The following is a 14921-nucleotide window of genomic DNA, read 5'->3' on the forward strand; positions in this document are numbered from 1 at the left end:
AATGACTCAATAAAAAAAATCAAATGACAAAACACCGATTACTTATAACCTGCATAAATGCATGAAAATGGCTTCAGTTTCTTTTGTTCAACTGATTCGATCATGCCATTTTGAATATTCAGAACTCAGAACTGAATTAAAATAATCACAAATATGTGCAAACCTTATATGTTCTTATGTTTTTTTTTTATTTGTTATGCTTTTGACAAAAACATTCATTCACTCATTCATTCACTCATTCATTCATTGTCTGTAGGTGGCTAGAGGGTTACCCTGTTGATGTCTGCAGCTTCTTCCAGAAGGCAATGGACAAAGATTATTTTGACCAATTTCCTAAGGACAAGGCTGCTAGTCCATCACAGGGCCACACAGAGAGATACTGGATAAAAAGATGTTTTACCCACTCTGGCCAGACAATCATGCACATTCACACTCACATTCACACTCACATTAAACACAAGACAAACACAAAATGACAAAAACAAAAAACAAGGGGGGCTTGGGTTAGGGTAAGGTGTGTTCAGAGTGACATGTATGTCCTTGGACACAATGTCAATCACTACCACCATGCCTATGGGGCCATTATTGTAGCAAAACTATCTGCAAATGTGTATTTCAATCCGTGTGTGTGTATTTAGATTTGCAAATGTGTAAAGAAAAACACACACGGATTTTCTTTACACATTTGCAAATCTAAATACACACACACATGGATTGAAATACACATTTGCAGATAGTTTTGCTACAATAATGGCCCCATACATGCCGCCCTTTAAACAAGACAAACACAAAACAAGACAAAACATAAAACATGAATGGGGAGGATTTACAGTGGGAGGGGTTGGAGGAGGACGGTTGGATTGGACTGTAAGTGTGGCAGAGGTCAGACGTCAGGTCCTTCAAGTTCTCTTGAAGACGTTGAGAAATCGCTTCTTCAGAGATTTCTTTTTTCTTTTTGTTGGTGCCTCCTCAAATTGCTGCTCTAGATGTTTGAGTCTGTCCATTAACGCATTTCTGGAATTTTCCTCCTCCACCACCTTCTTCTCGAGGGCCTCCTTCATAGACTGCAAACGCTGCTGGAGGTCGGACTTTTCCTGGTTCCATTGTTTTCGTTGGTTTTCCAGGTCCTCCTGCATCTTGATTGCGGCAGCCTTCATAGTGGAAGTTGTGGCTAGGTTCTTGGCCACGTAATGGAGCCTTTCCTCCTCCCACTGGTGTTGTCGATCTTTCTTCCGTTTTTGCAGGATGGCCAGTGCTGCTTTAGCTCGGGTGGTTTCTTCCACCTCTTGTTGCAGACAACTCTCGGCTGCCTTCCCTTTTTCTTCCTCTGTCTTGACCACTTCTTCGAGCTGTTGAACGTGCAGGGAAGCATTTCCATGCATTGTCTCTTTGCTTCTGAGCTCCTGGCGAAGGACAGCCATGTCTTCTTTAGCCTCGTTTGCTTGAGCTGCGAGAAGTTGTTTCATCTGCTCTACCTCTTTTAGTAGAGCAGCGTTGTCTTGCTTGAGCAAAGAAATCCGCTCTGTCTTGTTGTCCAGAATTTTGTGAAACTCCAGCTCAGACATGTGAAGTACAATGTCGTTCTGGTTCCCAGCACTGGCACATTCACGCTGGACTGTGGTCTGTGGTTTCTTGGCTGTGTTGGCACGCAGCATTTGAAGAACTGGACGTACTTTATCCTCTACAGGATGCTGTGTGGGCAAGGTAGATGATGGAGAAGGTGGTTTGGCAGCTGTCACAAGTACTTCTGGAGCTTCCCTTTGGGGGGCAGAAGATGGCTCCGCTTTAGGAGTTTGCTCAAGCTGATTTCTCGGTGTAGATGGTTGTGTAGGTGGCCATTTTATCCCTTTTGCGCAGTTGGAAGGTTGTGGCTGAGGTCTCATGCCCATAAGGGGTGGCCGCATTAAAGGTTGCGGTTGAGGTCTCATGCCCATAAGGGGTGGCCGCATTAAAGGTTGCGGTTGAGGACTCATGCCCATAAGGGGTGGCCACACTAAAGGCTGCGGTTGTGGTCTCATGTCCATAAGGGGTGGCCGTGTGAAAGGTTGCGATTGAGGTCTCATGCCCATAAGGGGTGGCCGTGTGAAAGGTTGCGGTTGAGGTCTCATGCCCATATGAGGTGGCCGTGTGAAAGGTTGCAGTTGAGGTCTCATGCCCATAAGGGGTGGCCGCATTAAAGGTTGCGGTTGAGGTCTCATGCCCATAAGGGGTGGCCACACTAAAGGTTGCGGTTGAGGTCTCATGCCCATAAGGGGTGGCCGTGTGAAAGGTTGTTGTTGTGGTCTTATGTTCAGCAGATGTGGCTGCGTGAAACATTGTGGTTGTGGTCTTATGTTCAGCAGATGTGGCTGCTTGAAACATTGTGGTTGTGGTCTCATGTTCACCAGATGTGGCTGCATGAAATGTTGTGGTTGAGGTCTCATGTCCATCAAATATGGCCGCGTGGAAGATTGTAGTTCAGTTTTAATGGCAGGCTCTGCAGGGGTGTCTGCAGAATGTGCTTCAGAAGTTCCCGCAGGCACCTCTGGAGATGCGACAGGCACCTCTGGAGATGCAACAGGTAACTCTGGAGCTGCGACAGGAACCCCTGGAGATGCAGCAGGCACTTCTGGAGATGCGGCAGGCACCTCGGGAGATACAACTGGCACCTCTGGAAATGCGGCAGGCACCTTGGGAGATGCGGCGAGTATCTCTGGAGATGCGGCAGGCACCTCAGGAGATGCGACAGGTATCTCTGGAGATGTGGCAGGTATCTCTAGAGATGCGACAGGAACCCCTGGAGATGCAGCAGGCACTTCTGGAGATGCGGCAGGCACCTCAGGAGATGCGGCAGGCACCTCGGGAGATGCGGCAGGTATCACTGGAGATACGGCAGGCACCTTTGGAGATGCGGCAGGTATCTCTGGAGATGCGTCAGGCACCTTTGGAGATGCGGCAGGTATCTCTGGAGATGCGTCAGGCACCTCGGGAGATGCGGCAGGTATCACTAGAGATGCGACAGGCACCTCTGGAGATGCGGCAGGCACCTCTGGAGATGTGGCAGGTATATCGGGAGATGCGGCAGGTACCTCTGGAGATGCGGCAGGTATCTCTGGAGATGTGGCAGGCACCTCGGGAGATGCGGCAGGTATCACTGGAGATACGGCAGGCACCTTTGGAGATGCGGCAGGTATCTCTGGAGATGCGGCAGGCACCTCTGGAGATGCGGCAGGCACCTCTGGAGATGCGGCAGGTATCTCTGGAGATGTGGCAGGCACCTCAGGAGATGTGGCAGGTATATCGGGAGATGCGGCAGGTACCTCTGGAGATGCAGCAGGCTCTTCGGTTGCTGTCTCACATACTTTGTGAGCTGCTGCAGGCACTTCTGAAGCTGCATCAGATACTTCAGGGGTCTGGAGCACTGGAAACTCAGATTTGTTGAGCTCCATGCTAGGTTTTTGCTCAACAACCTCCTGGAAGGTAGATGTGATTTTCCGGGGGTTTGTTGGCTGTGATATCTCCAAAGGTTGGTCCTTCATGACAGACTTCTCTGAACGGGAGATTTTGCGCAGAAAGCCACACAGAGTGACTTTTGGTTTCCCTCTCCGAACCTTGTCACGGTTTGTTGCACTTGTCTCCATTTGGAATCGATGTGTATCGACTGTTTGAATCAATGTGTTGCTCTGTTGAATGTGAAATAATGCTTGCTATCGCTCGCTGTGTGTCTTCAGGTAATGTACCGATCAAAAACTCACTAGTGGATTTCACTCGGAGTTGAGTCCTACTTAAACTCCAGGAAGTTTGACATCAAAGCTTCAAAGCCACTTTTTGATGACGCTTTAGTGACGTAATTCCTTCGATGGCCTAGAACGAACCTGACGCCTTGATGACGTCAGATTCTGTTTTCACGGAGGGCAACACGTGACTGATTTAATTATGAATCAATAATTAAGTTAATCAATCATTTAATCAATCATTAAATCAATCAATCAGTCAGTCAATCAATCACTTTTATATCGTCTTTCAAAACGCGGTGTAAATACTATCTGTTTCACACGCATCAAATAGTTGTGATTCATCTGTAATACGCTGCTGTCACTGCCCCGCCCACTTTTCACGTAGGAAAGTGAATATTGCGAAAGACAGGTCGAGAATCTGTGGTTGAGAAATGTCAAGCCAAATTTCTGTAGGGGTAAAAATAATGATAAACGATAATAACAAACGTTCCTCTGAAGATCGTGTCCATCAGAAATCACACAATCCTGCAATGTGATGCTACTGAGACAACTGGGACTAGTTAAATTTTTATCGCAAAGGAAAATTAAACAAAGGTAATCAGTGGCAAATCTCGTTAGCAAAGCTTGCTAGCTCTCTCTATATCGTATGCATGCACTGTACGTTTCAAGAGCTAGTTGTCAGCCAGATGTTGTAGCTAATGCGCTTACTTTCCATTACCAAAAAATAAATAAATATATATGTTTAAAATTAAATAGATAGAATATCACATCTAACTTGACTTTCGTGGACTTTTAGTTAATTCTTACCTTAAATAAAGGAATTATTAGTACGTTGCAGTCCAACGGTCGCGCATGCGCTTAATAGATGGCGCACCCCTGCAGTATCACATTGGTCCAGTCCACGTAGAGAATTTGTATGTCACGACAATTGTGGAAATTGTTTTCATCATATTGGCGTTTTATTGTTTTCGTGCACATTCATTTTGTATTTAGTTACTAACCGAAAAGATAACCTGGTGTCGTCTCTCTCCTGAAAAGACATCATTTAATGTAGGGTGGTACAGTCTAATATACGGAAGCGTGACCCATTCATTCACTGTATTGTATTGTATTTACCTTACTAGGCATTCACTTAAGCAAAAAATATGTAAGCAGTTTAGGAAGAGAAACTGTAGAAAATATCTACTCCACACATATTTTAAGACACATAAAATAAATAAATCGTCAAACACTAAACAAAAAAACAAACAAACAAAAAAAAATGCCCTGAATTAAGATATCTTATAATTCTGAGAGATTTGTTTTATTCGGAATATAAGAGCATTTTCTTCCCATGAAAAAAGTTTTTATCAGAATTTTGAAATAATTTTGAAAGAAAAAAAAATAAAATTCTCTAAAAAATTAACCAAATGTGGGAAGTAAAAGTCTGTTTCATTTTATTTCTGTACTCCGTATACAGTTAATACTCCCTAAATTAAACATTTATTGTCATGACAAATGCAATTAATAACAGTCTACGTTAATAACTAATTGTTGCAAAAATACCTCATCATTTCAACTCTCTGACTGATTCAGGCACTGGCTGCTCACAGGTCGATGAAATATAACATAATACAACTCCTAAATGTTCTGCTTTCATTGACAAAATAAACTTTTAAACCAACAGATGGCAGCAGAGGCTAGTCATAAAATTGCTGTGGCAAATGCATCCAGTCTCTTAAAGGTAAAAAAGAAAAAAAACACCCTTCAGCCTAAAACTCAGCATGTTCACGTGAGGTTTTAACATTTTTAAATATGACAGTGTGGGGATGCCTGAAAAGTTGAGAGAGTAAAACAAAGTGAAGCTGCTAAAGCATGATGATTGCATCTTATTTTGAAAGTTGTTTCCCTTGGGTCTGCTTGCCAACCATGAAAACACAATGTTAACAATAGCCTTTCCTTATATGCGCTGAATTTGCATTGGGATTTGCAATATTTAAAATGCAGAATTTGAAGTTAAAAGAATCACAAAGAACAACAAAGTTTAATCCTTCATTATCAGTGCACAACTGCCGTAATCGTCATCTCAGGAGAGGAGTACGAAGGTCAAAGCCCATTGAATATGCTAAGATCTGGAGCTAAAAACAGAGACAGAAGACATGTGAGTGGACAGGCAGAGAGCAGTCCTTCCATCTCTGGAGTCAAGAGGAAAGAGGGTTTAGGACCTGCCCTCAAGCTTAGCAATGGTTTGATGCACAAGCACCCCAGCTTTCAGTTAAACAGGAGCAGATAGGAACGTCCAGGAAGTGCACGAAAGGAGGTTTTATGAGTTGTAGGTCAGAGCATCAGGCCGTGCCACTTTGCAACTGGCTGTCGGACTGAGTGCATCATTGAGGTCCAGTGCTCGTCCTCTGAGTGCTTCTCCTTCCCCACACTCAACTGTCCGATCACTTGTTTGGTCGACCTCCTTGTTCCGCGAGCCTCGTACATAGAGACCAAGATTTTACACTGCTCCAGGGGAAACTCAGGCAGGGAAAACATGACGACATCATTGAAGACCGTCACCAGGCAGCGTGCCACGGCAGAGGTTTTCTGGTACCTCAGCTTGGACTGATTGCACTGGACGCTGACCCTGGCATACAGGACTGAACAGCACAGACACAGATGAGGCGATTTGGCAGGTGCACTCAGCTGTATGAGTATGGCGGTTTTATTTTTTGCAAAGACTAAAGAATATTTACCTGAATCCGAGCTTGTCTCAGTGAGGGGGATTCTGACCTTTAGCAGACCGACCTCAAGCCTCTGAGAAGTGGGGAGAAACTTCAGTGACAGCAGCACCTCGCCAACCAGATCCTGAGACAGCAAATTGTGAGTGGAAAAACACAACACAGCATAATTTACATCGACTGTATGCAAACATAGGCCTACTTTAAGTACTGCAATTGCACAAAGGACTGCTGTTGATAGGACATTCATTGTTTAAGCTCAGACAAAAAAAAAGTCTTTCTTTCAGCCTCTTTTGATGATTTTATTTCTTTTTCTGTGGGAATTACAGAAGGTGGAAGAAGCAACGTTCAAACATTAAATAAACAATATTAAAAATAATTTAACACTAACAAGAAAACTGAATTTAATTTTAAAGTCACCACCTGGATTTAACTAAGCAAATAGGTCTGAGCCTCCTATTGGATAATTACTGCATGGGTGGTTATCTTTCAGCTGGCAACAAGTTATTTAACCCCAACTGATGCAATGAGTAGCTTCTCATTTCTTAAACAACCATGTCTAAAGACACATCCTGTGGTCGTGGAAAAGATGTTAGTCTGTTTGAGAAGGGTCAAATCATTGGCATGCATCAAGCAGAGAAAACATCTAAGGAGATTGAAGAAACTACTAAAACTGGGTTAAGAACTGTCCAACGCATTATTAAAAACTGGAAGGATAGTGGAGAACCATCGTCTTCCAGGAAGAAATGTGGTCGGAAAAAAATCCTGATTGATCGGGCTCGGCGATCACTTAAAGGTTTTGTGAAATCAAATGGAAGAAAAACAACAGTAGAACCCAGGGCTATGTTTAATAGTGAAAGTAAGAGCATTTCCACACGTACATGTTAAGGGAACTCAAGGGATTGGGACTGAACAGCTGTGTAGCCTTAAGAAAACCACTAATCAGTGAGGTTAACTGGAAAAAAAGGCTTCAATTTGCTAGGGAGCATAAAGATTGGACTCTGGAGCAATGGAAGAAGGTCATGTGGTCTTATGAGTCCAGATTTACCGTGTTCCAGAGTGATGGGGGCATCAGGGTAAGAAGAGGGGCAGATGAAGTGATGCACCCATCATACCTAGTGCCTACTGTACAAGCCTGTGGGGGCAGTGCTATGATCTGGGGTTGCTGCAGTTGCTCAGGTCTAGGTTCAGCAACATGATGTTGTCCAAAGAATGAGGTCAGCTGACTACCTGAATATACTGAATGAGCATGTGCATCCAGCACCACAAAACCAAAACCTGAAAATGTGTTGGTTATATAACGGAGGAATTTTTGGCAATGTTCTTTGGATTAGATCACAGAGTAATATTCAACAATAACAGCTTAACTTTTCCAGTGAGCACTTTTACCGCTGCAGTGTTTAATGTTCCCTCTGTTAACTCTACAAATATCATTTTCATAACCATTTGCCAATTCTATATATTTACACAGTCAATATTTATGATTCAGCTTTAGCTTACAGACCTTACAGACTTATGCATTTTCCATAAGTTTGGAAAATTAAAGGAAAATATAGGAAAGCCAGCGCATTATTTGGCTCTCCTGTTTGCAGACTTTGATTACATCTTGAGATAACGTTCTTTAATAGAATAGAATAGAATAGCCCTTATTGTCATGGTGGAACACGGGTTATGCAGTTGCAATGAGATTTTGTTTTTCAGTTCTGCAAGATGCTCAGTATGGTCAGAAACAAAATGTGTGTGTGTGTGCTGTCCCACTGTACCTTCTGGGGGATCTGCAGCTCCTCCTGTAGCTCCAGAGGGTAGGAGATGTTGAGCTGCCCTAGAGCAACCCTCACTTCTCCCAATACGGTGTGTCTGGAGAATTTGTCAAAGTCCCTCACCTGAGATGCACACAGACACGTGACACCCAATTTACTTACGGATACACACACAGTAAATATAACACCTTGACTCTGTAATGGGACGGCTAAGCTCCAACGTGTGTGTGTGTGGGTGCTTGGAAGTGTTTTCTTAACCCTGGAGAAATGAGACTCTAATGAGAGTGAGAGACGTGTTTGTGTACTGCAGGACCTCCATCCTGAGGGTGATGTCTTGAAGGTTAGTCTTGTCCTCTTGCAGAATACAGCTGAACTGGTCTCCGAATACAGGGTTACAGCTGCCCTTCACGATGCGCGTCCGCCACTCCTGCAGCACCATCCACAGGACTCGCTGCGCCCCTTCCGCCTAAGAGGATCACAGCAGTAATCCTTAACACCTTTAGGCCTTTGGTGCAGAGACGCTGAAATATTTCTACTCAAGGAAACCAGCACTGAATATACCTTAAACTCACTTACTTACTGGACAAGACAAAGATGACATAAATTAAGACAAAATTACCTCCCTGTCCTTCAAGCCCTCCAGTTCCCCTCCCTCTGAGCCTGCCCACATGAGCCGCAGCTTAACAAATGGCTGGAGGCTGTGGCTCTCGCTGTGCTCCTGAAGGTCCTCCACCTGCAGCACGGTGACCACCAGGCTCGACTGCAGCTGGTCATAGTAGACGGAGAACCGTAGAGTACCTTCGACCTGGCGCAAGAGGAGGACGTGTTATAGAAACAAACCTTGATAACACATTGTTAAAGATTCAACTCTTACACTTACTGGACTTGTTAAAAAAAAGAGCTCAAGTGTAATTACAAATAAGTACAGTTAACTTTTCACTTTTCCTATCTCATTAATCATGTCATGGCCTCACAGTTCTCTCTCTCTGGTGGTTTACTGAAGGGACCCAACCCTTAGGTTTGGAAACAGTACAAGTCAACATTAAATCAATTATTTAAAGCGTCCGGGTTCTAATCCATCGGCTGAGCGGGGCCTTTCTGTGTGGAGTTTGGATGTTCTCCCTGTGTCTGCGTGGGTTCTCTCCGGGTACTCCGGCTTTCTCCCACCGTCCAAAGACATGCTGGTTAGGTTCATTGGTGATTCTAAACTGGTTGTCCAACTGGTTGATAGACTGGAGACATGTCCAGAGTGTACCCCGCCAACGACAGCTGGGATAGGCTCCAGCCCCCCCCCCCCCCCCCCCCCCCAAGAACCCTCCAGAGGACAAGCGGTTACAGAAAACTAAACTAAATAATTAAATAATAACTGGTCACATTGTGCATTCGCTCCAGAATGATTACCTTTACTTTGATAGCTTCTCAACATTTTGACAATTGCAATTACTTTTGTCCTAAGTAATATCTTGGATGCAGATTCTCTGAGTATTTTGCTTGCTTCATTTCAGTTTAAATTCTGCTATTGTGAAACTTGCTGGGTGGACTGACATGAAAGTTACTATAAATACTTACGTTTCCTTTTTTTTTTTTTTTTTTTTTTTTTATAAAACAAATAATTAAATTCTTGACTTTTCATCTACGTAAATCATCAGTAGTGAGGTTAATGACTGAATGCCGACATTGGCCTCTGCTGCTAACGTAACAAAAGTTAAAAAACTACAAAAACTTTTTGTATTATTATTATTATGTGCACATTTGGTGATGTATTGATCACTTTGCTTCAGTTTAATTCTATTCAAACAGTCAGAGTAAGCACTAAGATGACATTAGCAGAGAAAAAAACTCCCTTTTAATAGGAAGAAACTTTGAGCTGAACCAAAGGAAATCAGAGTATAACTGAAACCCCCCCCCCAAAAAAAACATTTACCATCACCATTGAGAAGACACGTTAACTATTTTATGATCTATTCTCTTTGGGTAACACACACACACACTGACAGCTGTAAAAAGGCTCTTTTAATTTCCAAACCCAAACCGACAGACGACAAATAGGATTGCACAGTAACGTCTGTTTGACCTTGTTAATGGTCGTCTGCTCGGCCATGTCCAAGTCTGCCTGGCCGCTCGTGGAGGGAAGCACAGCCTCAGAAAGACAGCGACTCAGTCTCCGCACCTTAGTGCTGACATCCTCCTCCTGCACAGAGCACACATCACAAAAACATCACAAACACCCAGATGTTTTGAAAGGCACCTACGGCACCTCTAGCTAAAGTAAATATATCAGCTCTCCCTGTGTTTGGACAAGCATGCTCGCAAAGCTTTATGCACACAGACGATGCTGCCCCTAACCGGTGCATCGTCACAGACTGCAGGCTCAGATTAACATAGCAATGCTTTGGCTTGAACTGTGACACTGAATCCACCCCGCCTCCTTTTAGCCTCAAGTAGTTGATGAACATGAAGCAAACAGTAGACAATGCAAATAAACGGCGTCTTCAAACAGAGTTCTCAAACAAAGAGCAAAAAACAGATAGCACCTCACATAACAATATGGTTTATTAACCCAATTTATTTAACACATAAAATTACAGGAATGCTAAAGACTTCATTTCAATATAGCGTCCTGCTGTATTGATTTCAGACTTAAAGGGGAACTACCGTGTTTTACAACCTGGACCTTATTTCTGGCATAAAATACGATCGTTTACTCACCCATTTAACTTTGGTGTCATTTGGAGTCGTTCGGATGATATTTAGATTCAGCAGAGCGCCGCGTATATCCATATAGTGGGAGTGAATGGGGCACCGAAACGCAGCCTCTAAATAACTCATTATCTGCCGCGAAACTCGTTCATCCCTCCAAGATTTTGTTATGATACGCTAGTGCTATTCCCAATCTAAATATCGTCCGAACGACACCAAATGACACATAAGTTATATGGGTGAGTAAACGATTGTATTTTATGCCAGAAATGTGGTCCAGGTTGTACGGTAATACCCCTTTAAAATAACTCCAGGTTCACATTACAACACGTCCTGGACGTAGTATCTGCAATTTTCCAGGAAGAGCTTCTTGATTCTTTGTTTTGTTTGCAGCGGACATGCCTAAGCGTACTTCATTTCAATCTCTCTCTCTGTGTTATGCATTAATCTTAATGCATGATATATGCACAAGAACAAAGCAATAAATTAGGACACTGTAAAACATTTCAAGTTGGTAAAACGTTGAGACAAAAGTTCACCCACTGCCTTAAAAGTACAAGTAAACTTTTAAGTAATTAATAATCATTTCTAATTTCAACTGGATAAACAACTTATTATCCATTGAAGGAAACTCATTTCCTCACTGTTACAAGTACACATCTATACTAGATTCATATCATTTTAAGTTGAGAGCACTGATGCTTTAGATCTCTCATCTTGACGACTAATGGCAAGTTTTAAAATTGACCTAACCTTCAGACAGATTCAACTCACAGCTTGTTAAAATAAAAGTAAATAAAGTTTATTTAAGTTCAGCCATTTACAGAGGAGGACTTTAAAATTTGATCCACCTGAGAATGCATTCCTGGTAAACAGGTTCTAAAACCCAACCATCCATCCAATACAAAGTTTTTAATGCTTTGGTTTAATCCTCTTTTGTAGAGCCTTGTTTCAACTGTGTCGTCATTTTTATAATAACAGTTCTGTCTCATTTAAAAATGCGATAATGGCAGCAGCCTCCATATTTCCCACTATTCATATCTCATCACTTCCTCCTCCTCCTTCATTGCTTTTTTCTTTTAACTCAAAACTTAAAGACACGAGTTAAATTAACAAAACTCACTTGAATCTCTGTCAGTGGATTACTTTAAGAGCTGAAAACTTATTAAATTGAGTTTAATATCAAAAACTTGTCATGACTATTGGAGTTAAAAAGAAGAACTATGTTCACATAACTTAAGGCTAAGTTAAGGCTGTAATGTTTCACAGTGTGGCAGAATATATATATAATATTCCAGCTGAAACTTTACGGGGAGAGAAATTAAGACTGTGTGAGATGTCTCGGTTCATCTCTCTTGTTCAGAGAGCTGCAGACCTACTCACTCTGTTATCAAAGAACCGGGGATTACGTGATGTAACTAGAAAGCTTCCATCTTGTCTTCTCTGGCTAAAATGTGAAAGTTGCTATCCTCTAAAAAATGTCCCTTGCCATTCAGGTTTAGATGGACTGACCCCCAAGGATTGAGGGTAATGTTGTACATTTTGACTGCTCTTCCTCTGACCTTAGTGCTTGGTGCTCCTGCGTAGTTTTCCACAGTTGTCGGCTTTTCTTCCGTGTACAGCAGATCGGCGTTAGCTGGGGGTGAAACCACACACACAGACGGGCATTTCTGTGAACTATCCAGCAGTGACCCAACGTGCTTCTGTTTGATAAGATAATCTCTACTCACCTGCACCTTGCTGGGCGTATGTGCTGCGTGTGCTCTGCGTGCAAAACCTGACGATCTGCCAGGTCAAGATGGCCAGGGCCAGCAGCAGGAGAGTGACCGAGATGCCAAGAATGCTGTACTTGATCACAACCGAGAATGGCATCCTCAGCACTCCATGAGCTGGAAGGTGTCCGAAGTGAAGAGTCATCGTGAGTCTCTGCCTCCATGTGGTCTACACATACTTCTGAAATAGAGGGGGGCAGACCATGTGAGGACCGTAGTTTTGAGTGGTTTGAGGGTTTAATCATTCAAACAAAAAGATGTGTAACATCATCAAAGCTAGATATGTGCAGGTGGTTGCTGGTTTCAAGTTCCCCAAAACATTCATCCTTTGTCGAATGGGGTCACAAATCTATGGGCCGAGGTGACACAGGCGAGAGGTGGACAAGTTGCCAGTACACTGAAGCTAACACAGAGAGACATTTCACACTTACACCTAGCAAAAGAAACACCAATCAGCCAATTGATCTCTTTGGGTATGTAGTCGGAAACAGGAGCACCTGCAGAAAAACCTCGCGAGAAGAACATGCAAACTCGACAGAGAAAGGACCCAGTCAGCCCGAACCGTCCGACAATTAAAGTAATCACAACTGGAATCATTAGTTAACTGGCCATGTTAGTCAACCAACAGGCAACGAATCTAAAGCAGGAGGATTTGATTCAGTCCACATTTGGTTTTGGAGTTTTTAATACAACCGCATAGGCTACGTGTTTTTCAGCTTGATCAGAAACTGAAACTGACATTTTTCAGTGTTGCCTGATGTTTTGCAGGCCAATGAGTGCTATATTAATAAAGATGTAAATGGTAACACACTAAAAATACTAAAATACAGCAGGTTACATTAGCTGACCAAGGCCTAAATACTCATGTAGGCTATTCATAAGTCTTTGTCACTGAATAATAACTGGATAATTCTCCAGTCTGCTTTAAAACGATCGCGTACTATTGTTCGTATCATGTTTATTTGCTGCACGTATGCTATATCCATATGAAGGTATGGATTCAGTTGTCTCTCTTTTCACTTCTCTTCTCTCCCACCTTCGGCTTTGTTCTACCCCATCAAGAGCTTCCTTTTCCTTGAGAAACGAGGAGAAGGATTCCTCGAGGTCGCATTAGTTAGGTTTCAGGTTTTGTAGAGTATCTCTAGACAATTTGGATTCTATAATTTTGTTGGACTGAAGATCACCTGATATATTAAGTTGAACATTTCATGATGCTCTTAAATCTGTTGGCTAGATTGTCCTGAGCTGGTGTCCTTCTTGCAGAGAAGAAGATCAAGCACAACTTCCCGAAACTTCCTTCCACTTTTATTTCAGATTGAATGAGCTGCTCTTCCTCACATTAAACATGATATTAAAAAAATTGTGGTCTTTTGAGCCCACATTGCCTAAAGTTGAAGGGTTCAACAGTAGTTTCGCACTAGACCCGGAAACAAACAAGAAACAGTTGCAGTTTGCACAAACATTCAAAAGGAATCCCAGACGAACGGACACACAGACTGAATGGGATTTGCCCGGATGAACAGTTCAGAATGTCCTCTCGTTGTGTGAGTAGCACAGAAAATTAGTTCAGCTGCATCTTTACAGTAAAGACATGATAATCTCCTATCAGAAACGGTCTAGTCAAATAACACTTGTCCTGCTCATACTATATGCAAAAGCCGGATGAACGCTGTGAGGGACATCTACAAAGCAGCGTGTAAAAACATTATTCCTGCTAAAAACACATGACAATTCTGTTATTGTGTCTTGTGTCATGTTGTGTAATAAATGAGCTCAAAAAAGGTCTCTTAGAAGGAAAGGTAACGACAGAAATCGCTTGCTGTGCAGAACATCTGTCACTTTATTTTTACACTTTTACAACCAATAAAGCTTACTTTAAGGACATTTACCTGTAATAAGTAATAAAAACTCTTCTCTTTCTTCAGGAGCATCCTCCTGGACTATAAATCCACGCTGTGAGCCGCTTCCATTTCCACAGAAACAAAAGAACTTGCCTCCAACAGAAATTCAAACTAAGGTCCTTATCACTGTCCCTCCTGCTTTGGGCTATCTCTCTCTCTCTCTCTCTCTCTCTCTCTCTCTCTCTCTCTCTCTCTCTCTCTCTCTGTTCCTCTCTCTCTACACACTGACACACCTAACACATGACTTTATGCACACCATTCTGGGCTAACAGGTTTAGCATCAGCTGATCTTCCTGCTGTCTTCCTCTTAAAGATTCCCCTGCGAGTCGTCTTGCCAAATGTTCACGTCAAGAGAAGTTATCCAAAC

At 42.7% G+C, this 14921-nt stretch overlaps 1 protein-coding gene across 2 annotated transcripts; it reads right to left on the bottom strand.

Annotated features, from left to right (window-relative positions):
• Positions 1-4481: 4481 nt before the first annotated feature.
• On the bottom strand, positions 4482-14921 carry syt19 (synaptotagmin XIX). Of its 2 annotated transcripts, XM_084554589.1 has the most exons (9): positions 14543-14921; positions 12612-12834; positions 12444-12517; positions 10256-10372; positions 8801-8986; positions 8495-8647; positions 8185-8304; positions 6437-6548; positions 4482-6340 (listed from the first exon to the last, which is right to left on the bottom strand). In XM_084554589.1, the coding sequence occupies exons 2-9, from the start codon at positions 12796-12798 to the stop codon at positions 6033-6035; spliced, it is 1257 nt and encodes a 418-aa protein (XP_084410715.1). In that variant the 5' UTR covers positions 12799-12834; positions 14543-14921; the 3' UTR covers positions 4482-6032. The 2 variants fall into 2 exon arrangements, with proteins under 2 accessions (XP_084410715.1, XP_084410716.1); XM_084554590.1 differs by lacking the exon at positions 14543-14921 and having other exon boundaries at positions 12612-13748.

This window comes from Chelon labrosus, assembly GCF_963514085.1.
Source record: "Chelon labrosus genome assembly, chromosome: 11".
NCBI lineage: Eukaryota > Metazoa > Chordata > Actinopteri > Mugiliformes > Mugilidae > Chelon > Chelon labrosus.